This window comes from Poecilia mexicana, unplaced genomic scaffold (assembly GCF_051168715.1).
Source record: "Poecilia mexicana isolate PSO_F unplaced genomic scaffold, ASM5116871v1 scaffold_19, whole genome shotgun sequence".
Lineage (NCBI taxonomy): Eukaryota > Metazoa > Chordata > Actinopteri > Cyprinodontiformes > Poeciliidae > Poecilia > Poecilia mexicana.
Genome location: NW_028263388.1, coordinates 719,910 through 741,895, shown reverse-complemented (window position 1 = coordinate 741,895; position 21,986 = coordinate 719,910). Strand labels below are relative to the sequence as shown.

General features: G+C 41.7%; 4 protein-coding genes across 10 annotated transcripts; 2 read left to right on the top strand and 2 right to left on the bottom strand.

The window, feature by feature from the left end:
- The first annotated feature begins 109 nt into the window (after window positions 1-109).
- Window positions 110-4,236, top strand: hbae4 (hemoglobin alpha embryonic-4). 5 transcript variants are annotated; one of them, XM_088016514.1, is made up of 4 exons: window positions 110-392; window positions 1,142-1,346; window positions 3,689-3,744; window positions 4,022-4,236. In XM_088016514.1, the coding sequence occupies exons 1-4, from the start codon at window positions 301-303 to the stop codon at window positions 4,182-4,184; spliced, it is 516 nt and encodes a 171-aa protein (XP_087872640.1). In that variant the 5' UTR covers window positions 110-300; the 3' UTR covers window positions 4,185-4,236. The 5 variants fall into 5 exon arrangements, with proteins under 5 accessions (XP_087872640.1, XP_014832317.1, XP_014832315.2 ...); XM_014976831.2 differs by lacking the exon at window positions 3,689-3,744; XM_014976829.2 differs by lacking the exon at window positions 3,689-3,744 and having other exon boundaries at window positions 1,142-1,384.
- A 3,265-nt stretch (window positions 4,237-7,501) lies between these two features.
- hbbe2 (hemoglobin beta embryonic-2) lies at window positions 7,502-8,297 on the bottom strand. 3 transcript variants are annotated; one of them, XM_088016380.1, is made up of 3 exons: window positions 8,179-8,297; window positions 7,890-8,112; window positions 7,502-7,728 (listed from the first exon to the last, which is right to left on the bottom strand). In XM_088016380.1, exons 1-3 carry the CDS (start codon window positions 8,268-8,270, stop codon window positions 7,600-7,602), a joined length of 444 nt encoding a protein of 147 aa, XP_087872506.1. In that variant the 5' UTR covers window positions 8,271-8,297; the 3' UTR covers window positions 7,502-7,599. The 3 variants fall into 3 exon arrangements, with proteins under 3 accessions (XP_087872506.1, XP_087872504.1, XP_087872505.1); XM_088016378.1 differs by having other exon boundaries at window positions 7,890-8,270; XM_088016379.1 differs by lacking the exon at window positions 7,502-7,728 and having other exon boundaries at window positions 7,737-8,112.
- A 70-nt stretch (window positions 8,298-8,367) lies between these two features.
- hbae5 (hemoglobin, alpha embryonic 5) lies at window positions 8,368-13,511 on the top strand. Its single transcript, XM_088016381.1, has 4 exons — window positions 8,368-8,507; window positions 12,163-12,488; window positions 13,016-13,223; window positions 13,307-13,511. The coding sequence occupies exons 2-4, from the start codon at window positions 12,394-12,396 to the stop codon at window positions 13,433-13,435; spliced, it is 432 nt and encodes a 143-aa protein (XP_087872507.1). The 5' UTR covers window positions 8,368-8,507; window positions 12,163-12,393; the 3' UTR covers window positions 13,436-13,511.
- Window positions 13,512-14,265: 754 nt separating this feature from the next.
- LOC106910245 (aquaporin-8) lies at window positions 14,266-19,182 on the bottom strand. The gene is made up of 5 exons (XM_014976828.2): window positions 18,932-19,182; window positions 18,272-18,398; window positions 17,981-18,195; window positions 14,392-14,526; window positions 14,266-14,311 (listed from the first exon to the last, which is right to left on the bottom strand). The coding sequence occupies exons 1-5, from the start codon at window positions 19,180-19,182 to the stop codon at window positions 14,266-14,268; spliced, it is 774 nt and encodes a 257-aa protein (XP_014832314.2).
- Between the last annotated feature and the right edge of the window lie 2,804 nt (window positions 19,183-21,986).

The window sequence follows — 21,986 nt, the reverse complement described above, 5'->3', positions numbered from 1 at the left end:
GCAGCATGACGCACAGAAGAGGGACGATAGCAGGGGGCTGCGGCGCCCCGCCCTGCCCGGCGCCCCCCGCCCTGCGCTGGCGAAGGTCTGATAAGGCAGATCAACAAGGCTGAAGCTTCACGGCTCGTTTTCCCTCCAACAGGAATTATTGACCTTTTTCTGGCTCCTTTCAGCCGTTTGGCTTAGATGAAGTTAGTTAAAGTTAGTTAAAGTTAGTGAGTTAGTCAGTTAGCCGTTTAGCTAAAGCAGTGATAAAATGGTTGATGACTGCGGGGAAGAGTCTGGGTGACTTGGGGCAGGATGCTGTCCAAGAAGGAGAAAAAGCTGATTAAGGAGATCTGGGAGCGTCTGACCCCGGTGGCTGCAGACATCGGCTCTGACGCGCTGCTCAGGTAGGCGGCTTGTTTCCGACGTTACAGAAGCAACGAGCCTCTGTCATTATGACTTTGGGTGGAATAGTTCAAGTCTGGGATGGTTTTTGCTACACTGTAAAATTGAACAGTAGTAATTTGGGTTATTTAGAATGTCATACAACAAGTCATATTTTCACCATGTTATTCATTCATTCATAAATGTCACAATTCCAAACTAAACCTTTAATTCACAAACTAAATATTTAGTTAGCAAATTAGTTTACAACACAAATATTTAGTTTGCAAACTAAGCATGTAATTAATGATAAGCTAACAGACACAAACTGTGCAGCTGGTCTGCTCCTTATGGATCCAAGCTAATTATTTAGCCTCTTAGCTCAATATGTAGCTACAGTTAAATATTTAGTTTGTAAGCTAAATATGCAGATTACAAACTATTTATATTTAGTTAGAAATTAAGCATGTCGTTTGTAATCTACATATTTAGTTTGCAAACTAAATAGCTAAGTAAACATGTAATATGAACGATAACTAGTTTGTGAATTAAATATTTAACTTTCAAATGATTTACTTTCAAAGTAAATCTTTAGTTTATGATCTAAATATATTAATTTGGAACTAAATATTTAGTTTAGAACTGTTACATCCATAAAGTTATGGGTAAGGAGGTGAAAACATGACTGAAAAATGAACATTAAATAAACTAAATGATTTCTTTTCCTCTCGCCGTCTGGACCTGGACACGACCCTGTTCTTCTGTCCTGCAGGATGTTTGCTTCGTATCCAGGCACCAAGACGTATTTCTCCCACCTGGACATCAGCCCTGGCTCCGCCCACCTCTCCTCCCACGGGAAGAAGATCGTCCTCGCCATCGCCGAGGGCGCCAAGGACATCAGCCAGCTGACCGTCACGCTGGCGCCGCTGCAGACGCTGCACGCCTACCAGCTGCGGATAGATCCCACCAACTTCAAGGTCAGGCTGGGGTCTGTGGTCAGGGTCAGAGGTCAGAGGTCAGTAATTATAAGAAACTTTATCCTCTCCAGACAGACATGTTCCTGGAACCCACCTGAGACTTTCTCACAGTTTCACCTCCAGGTTGTCGGCGTTTAAAACTTTAATCTGAAAGTCGTGTCTTTAAAACTCGTCTCTGCGGAGGTTCAGACCGTGGTTCCCGGGCTCAGTGGAGCCCACCGTGGGTCCTGGAGGCCCGGCATCCTGCATGTGTCAGTTCCTCCCTGGTTTCACTCACCTGGATCCAATAACGGCTCATTAGACGAACTTTGACCTGCTGAGGAGGAAGTTACTGCCACCAGCAGGGAGGAAGTGGAACATGCAGGACCCACTGAGGGGTCCACTGGTTTAGTGATGGATCAGATCTGATTCCTCTGAAACAAACTTAGTCTGGAGTTTCAGTAAAGTTTCTAATTGTTAACACACGTTTATAAGCCGTGGACACACACACACACACACACACACACACTCGGGTGTTTCCTGTTGGTCTGTTTTGAACCATTTCTCTGTTTTTTCCTTCTTGTTCTTTTTGTTCTTCCTGGTTTTTGGTTTTTCTCTCTGCAGCCGTAGAAACAAACTTCTTCTTTTCTTTCTCTCCGTCTTTAAACTTTTTGCTTCTCCTCTTGCCCTCATTTTCCTCTTTTCTTTATTTTTGGCTCTTTGTGTTTGTTGCATTTGAAATAAACCCAGTAAAGTTTTTTTAATCTATTGATCAAGTGAAATATTACATCTGTAACGCTTCACTTGTGAAAGTGAATCTGTTGGGATTCTCTGACTTTTTTATCAAATGTTTTAAATCGTTTATTTTTTCTTTCCACTTCACAGTTCACAGCCTGTTTCACAAAATCTGGTTAAATACATTAAAATTTGTTTTGGAAAATAAGAAAATGTGATAAAGGTCATGAAGGACATTCATTTTATTGGACAACTTATTTATATGTAATCAATATGTTTGATTAGTGACATTTAATCAAATATAAATGTGATTATATTTTATAAAATATAATCACATTTATATTATATAATAAACAAAAGTAAACTATTTAATTCAGAAAATACCAATAACACTGACATTAATGGTTTCAGGGGAGTCACAGTGAAAGGGCTGGAATTTCATGCCACACTTTTCAGATTTTATCTGTAAAAAATTTAGAAAATCATCTTTTCACTATTGACCTCTGACTTGTGTTGATTTATATAATAAAATCCAAGTTAATTAAAAGAAGAACATAAAAACACATCTAGTGGAAGTTTGTTTCAATTTATCAAAAACTAAAACATATTTAAAATGTATCAGAATATTTTTAATGATAAGCATTTATTAATATTTAGACATCTTTAGTTTGGACACGTAGAAGTCAAAGGTCAAAGGCGGAGGTTGGCTTGGCTCCACCTTGTGGCCAGATGGAGAAAAACATCCAGAAAAAGCTTTTATAAACAAATTTCTGTTTTGAATTTCGAGGTTTGTAGAAATATTATGTTTAAAAATCTTTTACATTTAGTTGGTAATAAATAAAATAATAGATCTGAGTGGATCGTAGATATTCTTCTGTACTTTCAGACCTCAAGCCAGTTTTTAGAAACAATATAGTAAGTAAAGTTTATTTATAAAGCCCAAACAAAGTGCTGTACAATAAAAATCAACCCTAAAACCCTAAAAAACACAAAACCACCAGAAGAAACACAACAAAACCAAGAGATAAAAACCTGGGAAAGTAAAAATGTTTTAGTTGCTTTTTAAAAACAGAGTCAGAAAAACGGAGCTGCAAGGCCAACGGCTCCACAGCCTCGACTGAACGGCCGCTTTAGGTTTCAACCGTTCCTGGAGCAAATAAAAGATTCAGACTGAGAACGAGCAGCAGAATATTTAGTTAAAAGTTGACAAAGGTAATCAGGAGCCTGGCCAAACGCGCTGCATGTCAGCACAAGAACTTTAAAACGAATCCTAAAATCAGAGCCAGTGCAGCGAACAGGAGAGAAACGACAGGATCTGCAGAGACGTCTGGCTGCTGCTTCTGTGGAGATTACAAACGTGAAGCTGAGGATTTATCCAGGTAAAAAGGGCATCACAGTAATCCAGACGAGACAAAAGCATGAATGATTTTCGTCTGGTTTTAGAAACGATTTAAATGAAAGAAACAAGAACAGGAAACAGCCTTAATGTGAGTCGAAGCCTGATGACGAGTCAGATGTGACACCGAGATTTTTTACCTCTGATTTTACTAGCAGGCAGAAGGAGGCAGTCGTCATGTTGTTGTGTAGGTGACTGGGAGCAATAATCACAGTTTCTTACTGGTGTTTAGAAGCAGAGAGTCACTGATACGGGACAAACCCTGGACGAGGACGGCCGACCTGTCAGGTGATGGTCTGAATGAAAAACACAACTGAATGTCATCAGCGTAAACGAAAAGGACTGAATAATGCCAGCAAGTGTAATGATATAAAAAGAAAACAAAAGTGGACCCAAAACTGAGCCTGGTGGGGCCCCACAGGTTAAAGGGGAGGATATAAATGAATAAAAACCTCTTTGTGTCTTTTCTGGAATGTGAGTTAATGGTTTGTCCTGCAGCTGCTGTGCTGTCCAGGTTCTGCTCCAGTTTTTATTCGTTGCTCCTCTCTCTCTCGCCCTCCTGCAGCTGCTCTCTCACTGTATGCTCGTCACGCTGGCCTGCTACCTGGGGTCAGAGTTCACGCCGGTCGCTCACGCTGCGATGGATAAGTTCCTGTCAGCCTTCGCAGCCGTTCTCTCTGAGAAATACAGATGAGACTCAGCCACCACTGGATCATATTTACATGTAAATGATGTGTTATTGTTTCATGGTTTTCTTATAATAAACAGCTGCAGCATAAATGAGTCATTTTTGTTTTTATTGTATAAACATTTATTAAACCCGTCGTTTGTCTTTCTTTGTGTCTCCTGGTGAAATGCTGATTATGTTTTTAAATTTTATGTTGACACATTTAATTACAGTTTTATGAACAAACTGGAGATGATAAAAAGATTTTTAAAATTATATTTTATGAAAATAATTTTCATGTTGATTTTACAACCAATCTAACCTTAAGCATAAGTATTAATATATTCAGATTCCAATGTTGGTTCTAATTTGCTGGAGCTTCTCTGTGGCGGACCACAGGGCCGTGTGCTCGGCCCAAACCTTTGTTGTTATGGATTATGCAGAAACATAAACATTTCAGATGAAAGAACTGTTAATAAAACGGAGTAATTTATCAAACTTCATTAATCCACTGAAAGTATAAATTATTCCCATCCAAACTTTATTCACATGTTGGAAATTAAATAACCAAAATGTGAACTAATGTATGTTTGTAAGGCCCAAAGATATAAAAACATTTATATCTGTTCTGAAAGAAAACCAGCAGAAGAACCATGACGAGGAATCCAGACACTCATAACTAGAAAGTTTTGACCATATTGAAGATTTTTTTTAAAAACAAATTGCCACGTTTGGAGAACCAGAAAAAATAGTAAATTAAGCAACAGCACCACCATGTGGCCAATCAGCAGAACGCTTCCTGCAGAAAAACGACCAGTCTGAGCTAAAGTGAAAAGGTTGACTTTTGTGGCCTAGTCAAAGTTTAGCGTTAAATCCAATTGAGAATCCACAGCCAGATTTTTAAAGTTTCTTTTGTCACGTTGCAGGTTGAGCTGGAAAAGCCAAACGCAGCAGAGGAAGAAATCTGAATAAAAATGAAGAACAAAAACTTACGAACAGGACAGAAAAGGAGCGCCAGCTGATTGGCCAGCGGGTTGCAGGTGACGTCACCTTACAGCCAATAAATCAACAGGAATGTGTTGAAAAATGAACATCACGAGTTTCTGGCATCTGTAATAAATCTACAGCAAAGTATCAAATAAATAAATAATAATAATTCATCTGAATATTGTAGAAAACTACGGAGCCCCCCAGGGGAAATGGGGAATTTTTTTTCTTTTGCGTTCCCTCGCAATACTTTTGCGTTCCCTCGCAAAACTTTTGCGTTCCCTCGCAAAAGGTTTTGCGTTCCCTCGCAATACTTTTGCGTTCCCTCGCAAAAGGTTTTGCGTTCCCTCGCAATACTTTTGCGTTCCCTCGCAAAAGGTTTTGCGTTCCCTCGCAAAACTTTTGCGTTCCCTCGCAAAAGGTTTTGCGTTCCCTCGCAATACTTTTGCGTTCCCTCGCAAAACTTTTGCGTTCCCTCGCAATAATCTACTGATCAGTTCATGCAGCATAATTGATACTATAAGCCTTTTTACGGTGGCCGCCTACTTTCTGCTTTAATACAAGCTTATAAGGTTTTTCCATGGACTATTGAGTTATTATCGCGGGTCATCAGTCATCTGATTGTGTCTCTGTTGTGTTCGTGTCTGAATGGTTTAAAGTGCTGCTTTCTGTTCCATCTGAGCCTTAACAGGCATAAACATGCAGTAAATAAATCGATTTTCAATCAGTTTTTTGCACCAAAGCGTTAATAATAATAAACACGTTTTCACTGAGGCTCTATAAGAGCAATATGAATGAAATAAGTAATTATTGATATGACAGGAGCAGCGGCTTTGACACGGTGGTGGGCGTGTCGATGTGGGAGTGACTGTCATGAAGTATGAATGGGAAGGTGACGCTGCTGGCTCGGTGTGTGTGTGTGTGTGTGTGTGTGTGTGTGTGTGTGTGTGTGTGTGTGTGTGTGTGTGTGTGTGTGTGTGTGTGTGAGGCAGCGGGTGAGATGGGGGGTCAGTCCTCGCAAAGTTTGGAGCATAATAAAAATTTAAAAAATCGATAATTGTGACAGAACAAAGAAGAGGTTAGGAGTTGATTGATACACGGACAGATGAGATTCCCCGAGTTAACCCAGTGCGGCCCTCTACCACCATTATGTTTTATAATAATAAAACGTGTTTATTATTATTAACGCTTTGGTGCAGAAAACTGATTGAAAATCGATTTATTTACTGCATGTTTATGCCTGTTAAGGCTCAGATGGAACAGAAAGCAGCACTTTAAACCATTCAGACACGAACACAATGGAGACACAATCAGATGACTGATGACCCGCGATAATAACTCAATAGTCCATGGAAAAACCTTATAAGCTTGTATTAAAGCAGAAAGTAGGCGGCCACCGTAAAAAAGGCTTATAGTATCAATTATGCTGCATGAACTGATCAGTAGATTATTGCGAGGGAACGCAAAAGTTTTGCGAGGGAACGCAAAAGAAAAAAAATTCCCCATGTCCCCTGGGGGGCTCCGTAGAAAACTGATGGAAACTGTGAATGAGATGAAATTTATTAGATGTTTTTTTTTTATAAATTATGAATATTTTTAAGAAGAAAGAGAAAAAGAAAGAAGCGCTGTCCATGGTGCTGAAGCTGTTATTCCTCATGCTATTTATGATGATATTTATAATATTATTCATAATATTATTTATGATGTTATTTATGATATTGTCCTTCACTGTCTCTGGAGATAAAAGGAGAATTTATGTTTCGTAAAAATCTATTTTTCCAGATCTATTAAACTTGTTTTTTTCTGATATGATATGATTTCCTGATGAATGAATTTTTAAAAATGTATTTAGATTTTCCAAACAAAGCTCTGGTCGCTTCTGCTGCTCTTCATCACATTTAGGTTTCCTAATAAAAACAACAAATATCAAGCTGTTAATAACTAATAGACCGCTGATTGATGGATGTTTTTCTTTAAAATTGTTATTGTTACTTTTGCACTACAGATAAATCAAACAATAAAACATCAGTTATGTTTGGATTTATGCGACTCAAACTTCCATCCATGTTCTTTACACGTTTTCCCTCAGTGGGTCGGAGGGTTTCTTCAAACTATATGAATAGAAATGTTTAATATATTATTTTGTTTATATTTTGAATTAATTGATATTCTTATTTAATATTTTGGCCCCAAACGGGAAACAGCTCAGAGTCTTAGAACCGAAGCTAATAATAATAATAATAATAATAATAATAATAATAATAATAATAATAATAGTGAAATTCTCGTCCCTGAAATGAATAAAACTTGATTCATTTACTTATTTTAGTTTTTGCAACATGAACGTGTCATATTTGGTTCTGGTGTTTGAACAGAGGAGTCAGGAGAACGTTCTGCTTTTTCTCAGCTTTTATTTCTTCCTAGAGTCAGAGTCGCTGCCCGGCCGGGCGCGGAGCTCCCCTCCCGGGTTTGGGCCGCCGCCGCCGGGTTCAGTGGTACTGCTTCCCCAGGGCGGACACCACCACGGCCAGGAACTTCTGGAAGGTCGCCTGGATCTCCGGGGTGAAGCCGGAGCCCATCTTGGAGGCGATGACAATGGTCAGGCAGTCAGCGAGCAGCTGCGGGAGGAACACGCAACAGATCAGCGGCTCCCCGCACGCTGGGTGTGCGGGGAGCCGCCGGAGCGCCGGGTCCCGCACGCTGGGTGTGCGGGGAGCCGCCGGAGCGCCGGGTCCCGCACGCTGGGTGTGCGGGGAGCCGCCGGAGCGCCGGGTCCTACCTTGAAGTTGTCCGGGTCGACGTGCAGCTTCTCGGAGTGCAGCACGCTCAGCTCGGCGTAGGTGGCCTTGATGTCATCCATGTTCTTGACGGCGCGGTCCAGGCCGTGCAGAACCTTGGTTCCGTGGGCCTGGATGTTCGGGTTGGTTCTGATGGCGTCAGCGTTGTAGAGGTTACCGAAGCTGGCGAAGTACCTCTGAGTCCAGGGGTAGACGATCAGACACCTGCGGACAGAGAGGCGGTGAGAGGGTGCAGCAGGCTGGGAGAACCGAACCGGACCGGACCGGTACCTGATGAGAGCCTTGGGGCCCACATCGTTGTAGTCCAGGTTGGAGAAGATGGAGGTGATGATGCTGCGCTCCTGATCGGACCAGGCTACCATGGCGGCTGCTGTCGGAGTTCGGTTCGCTTGAAAGAGAAACGCTGAATGGATCCGCAGGCCGAACCGGGTCCATTTAACGGCCCGCGCGGTTCCCCACGCCCTGAGGAGGAGGCCGCTGATTGGCTGGAGATAAACCGGACATCACTCCAGAACTTACCAGAAAAACCTGGACTGACCCGAACCGACCCACATTTCCTGTTATCTTCATTTTGGTTTTAATCTGACAGTAAATTTAATGTAAGTTCAGATAATCCAGTTTAAAAAAATATTTTAATTACCTTTATTTGTTTCAATCCGGTTTATAAATAAATTCAATCAAGTTTATTTATAAACCATTTCAGACACAAGACAAAAAGCTTTACGTCATCAAAACATCAAAACATCAAAACATCAAAATATAAAAATATAAAAATATAAAAACATCAAAACATCAAAATATAAAAATATAAAAACATCAAAACATCAAAATATAAAAATATAAAAACATCAAAATATAAAAATATAAAAACATCAAAATATAAAAACATCAAAATATAAAAATATAAAAATATAAAAATATAAAAACATCAAAACATCAAAATATAAAAATATAAAAATATAAAAACTTCAATATATAAAAATATAAAAACATCAAAATATAAAAATATAAAAACATCAAAATATAAAAATATAAAAATATAAAAATATAAAAACATCAAAACATCAAAATATAAAAATATAAAAATATAAAAACATCAAAATATAAAAATATAAAAACATCAAAATATAAAAATATAAAAACATCAAAATATAAAAATATAAAAATATAAAAACATCAAAACATCAAAATATAAAAATATAAAAATATAAAAACTTCAATATATAAAAATATAAAAACATCAATTCATAAAAACATGATGATAATTTAATTTATTTGGTTTTAATGAAGTGATTTGAACATTTTTATGTCTGAAGATAAAAAGCAGAAATATGATTTAATATGATTTAATATGATTTAATATGATTTAACTCCTTGTGGAGAAAAACCAGCAGCTGCAGATTAATGGAGCACATTATTTAATAAAATTAACATAAAATATAATAATAATAATAATAATAATAATAATAATAATAATAATAATAATAATAATAATAATAATAATAATAATAATAATAATAATAATAATAAAAATGTAATAATTATTGGGTGATTCGTTTTGCGCCAACATTCCATGTCCCCATGTTTTGCTTACAATTATTTTTTGTAAAATGTGCCAAATATTTACAACAAAGTGTTTTAATTATGTATTTATATTTTTGCCATTATTCAAATATAAATGAAATGCCTTTTAAATATTATTTTGTTCTTTTCACACCTTTTTGGTGACCAACATGCTCAATTTCATTGCGTCCCCAGAGCCATGTAACAGACTTCCTCATGAAGTTTGAACTATGAAATATATATTTTTATGTTTTTCTTCAATAAGTTTATTGACTGGACTAAACATTATTTTAATATGCAATTGAATCTGTTGAAACTATTTTTCTCATTTGATATTTTCCTCATATTCTACATGTCCCAGTACTTCCCACCCTGTTGGGATGTTTCCTTTTTGCCTTCAAAAAGTCTAAAATTCCATAAAAACCATTTAATGTAAGGGACATCAAAGGTTTTGAAGTGAATTCAACCATGGAAAACAAAGTCAGCTTCAACTGTCACCATCTCTGTACCGTTTCTTCTCTTCAACATGTCAAACCTGGATGAGTAAAGCTTAAAGCTCCACCCTGTTAGGATGGATTGTGAAAATGTTTATTCAGTAGAATTTAAAAAACATCATATTAGTCATTAAAGGTTTGTTATTCTGCTGAAGGTTAACTAGCTAAATGTTGGCCACATAAAGAGCTACAGGTAGATTAGTTAGAAAAGTTCCACCCTGTTATGGGTGGAAATTAGGGTGAAAAATAAAAAATGTCAGATGATGGAATAGTTGCAGAGCAGTCTGAGGTATTATCAGACGTCTTTTTGTCTGTTTTCACTTCACTAGTTGCCCCCATTGACTCCTGTGAGGAATGATGAGTCTGTCAGGGGAAAATCCACTACAGGGATGTCACCTGTTTTCCCAAACAGAGCCAGGACAAACACTCTGCCTTTACTTTGACTTGAAAGAGGCAATTCTGCAACCAATGATGAAAATCATCAGATTTTAGAATCAAAGACATTTATTTTCCACCCTGTTATGGGACAGTAACAGGCTGTGATGTTCCATTCCACACATTTTTATTAAATATTGTTACAGAAACATTAAATACTGTGAATTTTTCTGTGCCATGTTGGGAATTGAAGACCAATAAATGCACATATTGATATACATTTTTAAAATTAATATTTTCAATGCTGACAGTAATAATGAGTAAAAAAAAAGTTTTTTCTTTACAATAAAGACATAAATGATTCATAACGACATGATGTGTTATAATTTCAAAAATAAAACATATTATATAGTAAAAGGGACACACTGTTTAAGAAAAAGTGATTATTCTAAATTTAAATGTTTAACTATTTGTGGTCTGGATGTAAATGTTCCTAACAGGGTGGATCACATTCAGAGACACTGGTGAAAAAAACACCTGTAATTATTCATTCATCCAGTCCTGAACTTTCCCATTATTCATTTCTTATTGTTAAACATGTCAGTGTTGTAACACAATATTTAAAACTTTTTTTTAAATGTCCTGAAGCCGATAAAGGATCCCCCTGTTGTGTTGCTGCTTGTTTTTCAAAAATTCAGAGTTTTACATTAAAACTAATAAAACAGACATCAAAACAAAACATCAAAGTGATATTATGATCATCATGATCAGGTTTTTATCTAATATTTAAAGAAGTTTTTGTTTTTAGTTTCTTCAGAATAAAAACGAGTCGTTTTGCTGCTGCAGCTGTTATCTACCAGCCCAGCCGCCTCTTATCTGCACCGCCTCCCCTCCACAGGCGGTTCTGGTTCTGTTGGACCAGAACCAGAACTCCCTGATAAAAGATGCAGGCCAAGTTTGGAGCAAAGATAGCAAAGGAATTTACAAGACGAGCCAAAAATGAGCAATTAAAAAAATACAATCAGAGAAAATCTGAGAGGATTTTTAACTGGAAGGAAAAACTGCAGCTGTTATTAACATCATAAAATATTAATATGATTCAATGTTAGAGGAAATAAACCAACATGTTTATGGTTCACTGGGACTTTAATAAAAATAAAATGTATTATAAAAACAACAATCCTCAGTGGATTCTGACACTATTTATTTATTCTGTTAATTAGTTAATTAGTTCATTTGTTAGTTCATCATTTTTCCACTTTTTTCAGTTTATTTGAGGAGAAAAAACAAAGAAACATTAAAATCAGTTTTTACACATTTTGATTCATTTCATTTTCAGGATCATTTTCCTCATCTCTCTGGTTTTATGCAAAGTTTTTTTGTAGTTTTTCACAGACATAAAATGACAAAACGTTGAACATTAAAAAACATTAAAACGTTTGAAACAGAATAAAATAAATAAAAATGTTTCCAGTTTATTAAAATCCTCCAGAAATCAGGATCAAACTGGAGAATATGAACCAGAAAACTGATTATTATGATTTCATCCACCTTGATCAAAGCCTCCCCACAGCATGATGCTGCCTTCACCGTGCCTCAGTTTTTCTGACGTTTGATTTCAGAAAAACTGAAAGTGAATAAAAGTTAAAACTGATCAGAATTTTATTTGTATTATTTATTTTCTTATTTGAATTATGATTTTATTAATTTGAGTCCAGAAAGACTTTTGATACTTCATGAGTTTTGAATGTACCGTCTCTGAGCTGTTCTCTGATTGGCTGTGACCTTTGACCTCTTACAGTTTTTCTATCTTTGCCTCCAGGGTTCGTTCCTGATGGTGTTTCTGCCTCCGCCCGTGATGCCGGCCGCTGATAGGGGCCCTGCTGCTGGCGCCCCGCCGCCCAGCCTCCTATCAGCCGGGCCGGACCGGGCCATCTGCGTCAGCGGCGGCGCCGGCTGGCGCCGGCGCTGTGGGAGGGACGTCCGGGCCGAGGGGATTTAAACGGAACCGGGAACAAACGTCAGACTCAGGCAGAGACCGAGACGAGCAGAGATGAGTCTGACGGACAAGGACAAGGCTGCGGTGAAGGCGCTGTGGGCCAAAATCTCCAAGGGGGCGGACGCCATCGGGGCTGAAGCTCTGGCCAGGTAGGTGACCCGACACCCGGCCGCACCAGAACCAGAACCAGGAAATGTAAACGTAGATCCACTGAACTAGAAAAGACAGCCGTTTTGTTCACGGTTCCTCTGTTTCACTTCTGATCGCAGCCTAAAGCTGAAATAATAATATTCACTCTGACGGCGTTTCCATGACAACCACAGCAAAGATTTGATTCAGAGTTAAAGACATTCAGCTCAGCAGCAGCTTCCAAGATTGAAATAATATTTAATATTTAATGATTCAGTCAGAGGCTCCTTCAGAGCCGCTGTAATACAGACTGCTACAGGAGATCTGCCCTGCCTGCAGTCATCAGTGTCTACAATAACACTCTGAAAATTACATTTATTTTTAGTTACAATATTTAATTTTCCATTGGGATCAATAAAGTATCTTTGAATTTTATTTGGGAAACAAACATTTTCATTTTCCTCCAGTAAATCTCATTTTTTCTGTCTTCAGATTTCTCATAATTCAGACTTTGTCTTTGTGACCTTTGACCCCTGTTCTCCTGCAGGATGCTGGTGGTGTACCCCCAAACCAAGACCTACTTCTCCCACTGGCCGGACATGAGCGCCGGTTCCGGTCCCGTCACCAAGCACGGGAAGAAGATCATGGGTGGAGTGGCGCTGGCGGTGGCCAAGATGGACGACCTGTCCGGCGGCCTGCTGGAGCTCAGCGAGCTGCACGCCTTCCAGCTCCGGGTGGACCCGGCCAACTTCAAGGTTCTGACCCGTTCTGGCCCACCCAGACTCGGCCCGCTGCTTCACGGTGCTCCGGTGTGACGTGACGCTGTGTTTGTCCGCAGATCCTGGCGCAGTGCCTGCAGGTGGTGATCGCCATCATGTTCCCCAACGACTTCACCCCGGAGGCTCACGTCGCCCTGGACAAGTTCCTGTCCAACGTGGCCCTGGCCCTGTCCGAGAAATACCGCTGAGCCGCTGCAGCACATGATGCAGCACGCTGCAGCACGCTGAACAACCTGACAGAGCAATAAACAGCTTGCCGCCCAACATGTCTGCTTCTTTTATTTACACTTTCCTCTCAAAACCAACAAACATGTAACTGTTAAAATAATTTATTTACCTTCATAGAGAAAAAATGTGAGAGTTCATGTCTTAAAGTCATGTTAATCTATCATTTATTTATAATTTAAGTACAAATTTATATACAATTACATATAATTTATATATATATCAACATGTTACTTGAGCAGCAAAGTCCATATAAAGATCCCAAATCCCAAAAACTGCTTTTATTTTGATATTCCACGTATCAACAGGCTAATTTGTATATTAGCTAAACATCGAGCTTGAATATAAATATTTAGGTCTGAACTAAATTGTTTGTTTAGAAAATAAATAATTTGGAGCTAAATATTAATTTAAGAAAAATGAATATTTAATTGGAGCTAAATATTTAGTTTGAAAACCAAATGTTTAGCTCACATAAGCATTTAGTTGGAAACTAAATATTTAGCTCCTTAACTAAATATTTCATTTCTGAATTAAATATTTAGTTTGTGACTCTGACATTCATAAATGAAGGAATAATATGGTGAAAATATGACTATAAAAGACGAACACCTAGATAAACAGAATGATTGTTTTCATTTTTCTAACTTTAGAAACGGATCCCCATAAACATTGACCTCTGTTTTTATTACTCATAAAAAAATCAACAGTTGTAAAAGTCAGAAACATCCATGAAACATTATAAGAGTCAAAAGTTTGCAGAGATAAAGTTTACAGCTCCACAAAGAGAAAATTATGACTTCAAGACGATTCGTAACTTCTGGTCTCCCAGGACGAGCCTGAAACGGAGCGAAGGACGTCGTGGTCAAGCTTCTCGTCAAGGTTTGATTTATCATGCAGGTTTAGTGCAAAGCGTTACCTGACCAGAGCAGCGGCCACCGCCCCGCCTGTGATGGGCCCCACCCAGTAAACCCAGTGGTAGGTCCAGTGGTTGGCGATCAGGGCCGGTCCGAACGCCCGGGCAGGATTCATACAAGCTCCTGAAATATCAGCTCTGTGTTTCCACAAAACGCAATTTAGTTATTCATTAAAATGTCTACAAATAATTATTATACTCAGAAAAATAAAGAATGATAACAGATAACGGTAGACCTTCATATTCAGGAGAAAAAGTACATTTTATACGTATTTTGGAACTATTGAGCAAAACTTCAAAAGCCCTTTGACCAAAAATGTTTTTTGAAATATGAACTTTAAGTCAAACAAGCAGAAGGAAAATAAACTTAATGTCAGTGTTTCTCTATTATATGTTGCAAATTACAGTTATAATAACACTGAGAGTTCAAAGCTCCGGGTTAGCGCCATTTTACTGGCGACATTTGATAAACCAGGTTGGATCTGATTGGTCAGAAAATTCAAGGTTTGTTTGTTTGCCATGGAGGTCACCAATGGGAACAGGAAGGTCACCAATGGGAACAGGAAGATCACCAATGGGAACAGGAAGGTCACCAATGGGAACAGGAAGGTCACCAATGGGAACAGGAAGGTCACCAATGGGAACAGGAAGGTCACCAATGGGAACAGGAAGGTCACCAATGGGAACAGGAAGGTCACCAATGGGAACAGGAAGGTCACCAATGGGAACAGGAAGGTCACCAATGGGAACAGGAAGGTCACCAATGGGAACAGGAAGGTCACCAATGGGAACAGGAAGGTCACCAATGGGAACAGGAAGGTCACCAATGGGGTCAGGAAGGTCACCAATGGGGTCAGGAAGGTCACCAATGGGAACAGGAAGGTCACCAATGGGGTCAGGAAGGTCACCAATGGGGTCAGGAAGGTCACCAATGGGAACAGGAAGGTCACCAATGGGGTCAGGAAGGTCACCAATGGGAACAGGAAGGTCACCAATGGGGTCAGGAAGGTCACCAATGGGGTCAGGAAGGTCACCAATGGGGTCAGGAAGGTCACCAATGGGGTCAGGAAGGTCACCAATGGGGTCAGGAAGGTCACCAATGGGAACAGGAAGGTCACCAATGGGGTCAGGAAGGTCACCAATGGGAACAGGAAGGTCACCAATGGGAACAGGAAGGTCACCAATGGGGTCAGGAAGGTCACCAATGGGGTCAGGAAGGTCACCAATGGGGTCAGGAAGGTCACCAATGGGAACAGGAAGGTCACCAATGGGAACAGGAAGGTCACCAATGGGAACAGGAAGGTCACCAATGGGGTCAGGAAGGTCACCAATGGGGTCAGGAAGGTCACCAATGGGAACAGGAAGGTCACCAATGGGAACAGGAAGGTCACCAATGGGAACAGGAAGGTCACCAATGGGGTCAGGAAGGTCACCAATGGGGTCAGGAAGGTCACCAATGGGATCAGGAAGGTCACCAATGGGAACAGGAAGGTCACCAATGGGGTCAGGAAGGTCACCAATGGGAACAGGAAGGTCACCAATGGGGTCAGGAAGGTCACCAATGGGGTCAGGAAGGTCACCAATGGGGTCAGGAAGGTCACCAATGGGGTCAGGAAGGTCACCAATGGGAACAGGAAGGTCACCAATGGGAACAGGAAGGTCACCAATGGAAACAGGAAGGTCACCAATGGGGTCAGGAAGGTCACCAGTGGGGTCAGGAAGGTCACCAATGGGAACAGGAAGGTCACCAATGGAAACAGGAAGGTCACCAATGGGAACAGGAAGGTCACCAATGGAAACAGGAAGGTCACCAATGGAAACAAGAAGGTCACCAATGGGAACAGGAAGGTCACCAATGGGAACAGGAAGGTCACCAATGGAAACAGGAAGGTCACCAATGGGGTCAGGAAGGTCACCAATGGAAACAGGAAGGTCACCAATGGGAACAGGAAGGTCACCAATGGGAACAGGAAGGTCACCAATGGGAACAGGAAGGTCACCAATGGGAACAAGAAGGTCACCAATGGGGTCAGGAAGGTCACCAATGGGAACAGGAAGGTCACCAATGGGGTCAGGAAGGTCACCAATGGGAACAGGAAGGTCACCAATGGGAACAGGAAGGTCACCAATGGAAACAGGAAGGTCACCAATGGGGTCAGGAAGGTCACCAATGGGAACAGGAAGGTCACCAATGGAAACAGGAAGGTCACCAATGGGAACAGGAAGGTCACCAATGGAAACAGGAAGGTCACCAATGGGAACAGGAAGGTCACCAATGGGAACAGGAAGGTCACCAATGGGGTCAGGAAGGTCACCAATGGGAACAGGAAGGTCACCAATGGGGTCAGGAAGGTCACCAATGGGGTCAGGAAGGTCACCAATGGGGTCAGGAAGGTCACCAATGGGGTCAGGAAGGTCACCAATGGGAACAGGAAGGTCACCAATGGGAACAGGAAGGTCACCAATGGAAACAGGAAGGTCACCAATGGGGTCAGGAAGGTCACCAGTGGGGTCAGGAAGGTCACCAATGGGAACAGGAAGGTCACCAATGGAAACAGGAAGGTCACCAATGGGAACAGGAAGGTCACCAATGGAAACAGGAAGGTCACCAATGGAAACAAGAAGGTCACCAATGGGAACAGGAAGGTCACCAATGGGAACAGGAAGGTCACCAATGGAAACAGGAAGGTCACCAATGGGGTCAGGAAGGTCACCAATGGAAACAGGAAGGTCACCAATGGGAACAGGAAGGTCACCAATGGGAACAGGAAGGTCACCAATGGGAACAGGAAGGTCACCAATGGGAACAAGAAGGTCACCAATGGGGTCAGGAAGGTCACCAATGGGAACAGGAAGGTCACCAATGGGGTCAGGAAGGTCACCAATGGGAACAGGAAGGTCACCAATGGGAACAGGAAGGTCACCAATGGAAACAGGAAGGTCACCAATGGGGTCAGGAAGGTCACCAATGGGAACAGGAAGGTCACCAATGGAAACAGGAAGGTCACCAATGGGAACAGGAAGGTCACCAATGGAAACAGGAAGGTCACCAATGGGAACAGGAAGGTCACCAATGGGAACAGGAAGGTCACCAATGGGGCCGTGGAGGTCACCAATGGGAACAGGAAGGTCACCAATGGGAACAGGAAGGTCACCAATGGGAACAGGAAGGTCACCAATGGGAACAAGAAGGTCACCAATGGGGTCAGGAAGGTCACCAATGGGAACAGGAAGGTCACCAATGGGGTCAGGAAGGTCACCAATGGGAACAGGAAGGTCACCAATGGGAACAGGAAGGTCACCAATGGAAACAGGAAGGTCACCAATGGGGTCAGGAAGGTCACCAATGGGAACAGGAAGGTCACCAATGGAAACAGGAAGGTCACCAATGGGAACAGGAAGGTCACCAATGGAAACAGGAAGGTCACCAATGGGAACAGGAAGGTCACCAATGGGAACAGGAAGGTCACCAATGGGGCCGTGGAGGTCACCAATGGGAACAGGAAGGTCACCAATGGGAACAGGAAGGTCACCAATGGGTCATCATGAACTTTAATGACCCATTAGTTTCTGTGGTCTGCTGCTAACTCACCCTGCCAGGATGTTGAACATGACGGTGCTGCCCACCAGAAATGGGCCGAAGGGGGTTTTGGTCCGGCTGTTGACGGCCACCATCAGCACCACCAGGGTCACCAGGCAGGTCATGGCCGCCTCTCCAAAGAGCGCCCGGTACAGCTGGCTCTCTGACCTCAGGAGGTCAAAGGCTGCCCCGCTGGCGTTGCTGAAGCGTTCTGGGCTGGTCATCAGCTGGCGACAGAAGAACTGCTTCACATGCTGCTGCCGACCAAACAGCGTCAGGACATTTAGCAGCTGACAGACCAACCTTAGCCATCCCCGCTCCCAGGACTCCTCCGACCAGCTGGCTGACCAGGTACGGCGCCACCATGGCCAGCTCCAAGCCGCCACACAGGCAGACGGCCACGGTGAAGGAGGGGTTGAAATGGGAGCCGCTTCAACCAGGAAGGAAAAACGTTACTGAACCAGGGTTTCCCCATCAGCCTGGCGGGCCACCAGGCTTCACTAGCGCCTCCACCAGGCTGAGTGTTGCTTGTTTTTTATTAAAGTTTTTTTACACCTGTAGCAGTGAAGATGGTTAAAGAGTCTGTTTAGTGAGAAACTCAACATGTCAGCATGCTAACTGCTGCAGCAAAGTCAAAAAACTGGTTTAGTTTAATTCACTGTTTCTTTAATGTTTGCCTTTTTTAAGGCAAACATTAAAAAAGGCAATGTTATTAAAAAACACCTTATTAATAACGACATTAATAAGGTGTCATTATTAATGTCTTCCAAACATTTTCTGCTCATATTTTCACATTTCCTGTCAACTTTAAACATTTTGGAGTCAAAACCCGGCGGCCCGCAGGATGACCGACCGAAACCCTGCAGAACGATTCTGAATTTCAAAAAATGATTTTTAAAGAAAGGAGCCATCTGATCCATGATCAGAGGAGTCTGTGTCGGTTCCGGTCCTGAGGAAAGTCACCTGATTCTGTCCATGACGGCCACCAGCACCGCCACCGCCAGGCCGTGCACCAGAGCCGGCTGCAGCCGCCCCGCTGCAGGCGTGTTCTCGATGACGGACACGCAGCCAATCAAGACAAAGAACATGGTGCCCAGGACCTCCGCCAGGCAGGGCTGGAAAACTCGCTCGTACTTGTTGAGCCGCTTGGAGATCGGCTTCTTGGCTTTGTCCACGAGGGAAGAGTCTGGAGCCTCCATCTCCAGTTTCTCCATGGTGTCCCTTCACTCCTGCTGCAGTCTGCTGACTGAGGCAAACTTCTGCCAGGCTGCTTGTTTCTACCTGTCAGCTCAACCGACTGCCCATAAAATCCAAAGGTGAAGGATAAGCTACAGACTATCTGAGTCTTAAAGGTTCTGCAGCTTCTGGCTTCGGTCCAAAGCGAAGCCTCAAAGTTTCTCTTTGCAGAGACGATTAGAAAAGTCAAAGTCTGCAGAACCCGACTCACATGAACAGGAGGAGAAATTCACAAAGTAACCAGAGAAGCTTCAGCTTTCTGCTGCACGTCTGCACTGGAGGCGCATTTCTGTCATTACATTTAGATGAATGAATGAATGAATGAATGAATGAATGAATGAATGAATGAATGAATGAATGAATGAATGAATGAATGAATTCAGCCTGGACTCGAAGTCTGCGCTTCTTCCAGGTCAGACGTTTCAACAACAAAGAAAATAATCAGGAGGAACTTTGCACTAAAAACTCAGACATTTTCTCAAAAGTTGAAAAATTCTGACTTTTCAAACTCAGAAAAACTTTTTCAGCATTGAAGAACCAGAAGATCAGATCTACAGCCAGACACGGCGGTGGCAGTATGATGCTGCGGGCTCTGCTCTCTAGCAGCAGAACGATGACCCAAAGGTCACCAGCAGGTCATCGTCTGACTGGCCTAGTCAAAGGAACATGAACACTGGAGGGTTGTGAAAACTTTCCAGGTTGTTTTTATTTGCTTCAATTAATAAAATCGACTGAAACAGATTTTTGATTTTATTCAGTTTTCTTTGATATTTAAAGTTGTTTCTGATCTGAAACTTTAAAACAAAAACTGTAGAAATCTTCTGGGGTGAAAACTTTTTCACAGCATCTTTAGTTTGAACTTTGACGTTAATCAGATAATTTGTTGCGGTTGCCATCAAAGTCGCCGCTTTACGACCTTTCTGTGACCTTTCTGTGACCTTGTGTCACCAGTAAAACAATCAGAATCTATTTTTCATGGAAGATTTTCAACAACAAAGAGCAGAGATCATAAATATATCAGATCATCACGTTTATTATCTGAAATGTTTCTTCTGCTTCCAGCCGCAGCAGATTCCAAAATAAAAGCTTCAACATCCAACAATCAGAAGAAAAACATTTCAAAAGGAAATTATTGTTTAAATTAAACAAAACTCGAGTTCTCTGGTCACCAAACAGTCGAGAACCGATCAACTGGTTATTGATTATTGTTACATTTCTCCATATTATTACTAGAAAGACTTTAAGTGATGAATAAACTCCGTCTTCACGTCTCAGTTCATGTCCAGTTATAAAGGCTGCATATATAAAACTTTATTTAAAAGAAATGTGACACTTTGAAATTGGGTCTATGTCTCTTTAAGAACTTAAAATATTAAACTACACAAACCATGCAGGTCTGATTTTAATCGGATTCATTTAAAAACAACGTCTGATTTTCATTGGTTCATTTCCAGTCAATATGATTTATTGACTTTTTATCAGTTTTAAGTATTTTGTGGGTTTTTCTCTCATTAACAAAGTGACAATAATTTGAATAACTAAACCAAAATGTTCCTCAGCCTGTCAGGATGTTTATTCTTCACCTAATTATCAATTTATTGTCATTCAATGTCAGGTTTATTAATAAAGTGTTTTTAAAGCAGCTCAAATTGCTGTTCAGCAAATGAACTGTTTCTAATAAAATCAAACAACAATCACAAAGAACCGAATAAAAACGTTTTAAAGACTTTCAACAATAAATTCAAACAATTATCTGAAAATCCTTGAAGCAGGAAGCTCACAGCTTCAGGTCTCCATGGCAACGCCGAGGCTTTTACGACGCAGATAAGTTACCAAGAAATGAAAATGATTTAAACTCCGTTATGAACGAGACATAACAGAAACAAACACTGGACTTGACCTTTGACCCCTCAGTATCAGAAAGGCTAACGACCTTTTGTAACAATACACTGTAAAAAATGAGCAGCAACAGTTTGGTTATGTAACATTCACCATTTAGAAATGTCACAAATATTTAGTTTGTAAATTATATTTCACTTATGAGAAGATTTTTCCCTGTTATAAGTGAAATAACTGGGTGTAATAAATAGATCTGGAAACCTGCCGATTGATCCATCCGTTTTCTAACACCTTGTCCTCCAGGGGGCAGGAGCTGCTGCCTCCAGCGAATGTTTCAGGTGAGAGGTGGGGTCACCTGGACGGGTCACCTGGTTGGGTCACCTGGACGGGTCACCAGTCAGGTCACCTGGACGGGTCACCTGGACGGGTCACCTGGACGGGTCACCTGGACGGGTCACCTGGTTGGGTCACCTGGACGGGTCACCTGGACGGGTCACCTGGTTGGGTCACCTGGTTGGGTCACCTGGACGGGTCACCAGTCAGGTCACCAGTCAGGTCACCTGGACGGGTCACCTGGACGGGTCACCTGGTTGGGTCACCTGGACGGGTCACCAGTCAGGTCACCAGTCAGGTCACCTGGTTGGGTCACCTGGACGGGTCACCTGGTTGGGTCACCTGGACGGGTCACCAGTCAGGTCACCTGGACGGGTCACCTGGACGGGTCACCAGTCAGGTCACCTGGACGGGTCACCTGGACGGGTCACCTGGTTGGGTCACCTGGACGGGTCACCTGGTTGGGTCACCTGGACGGGTCACCAGTCAGGTCACCTGGACGGGTCACCTGGACGGGTCACCTGGACGGGTCACCAGTCGGGTCACCTGGACGGGTCACCCGTCGGGTCACCTGGACGGGTTACCTGGACGGGTCACCAGTCGGGTCACC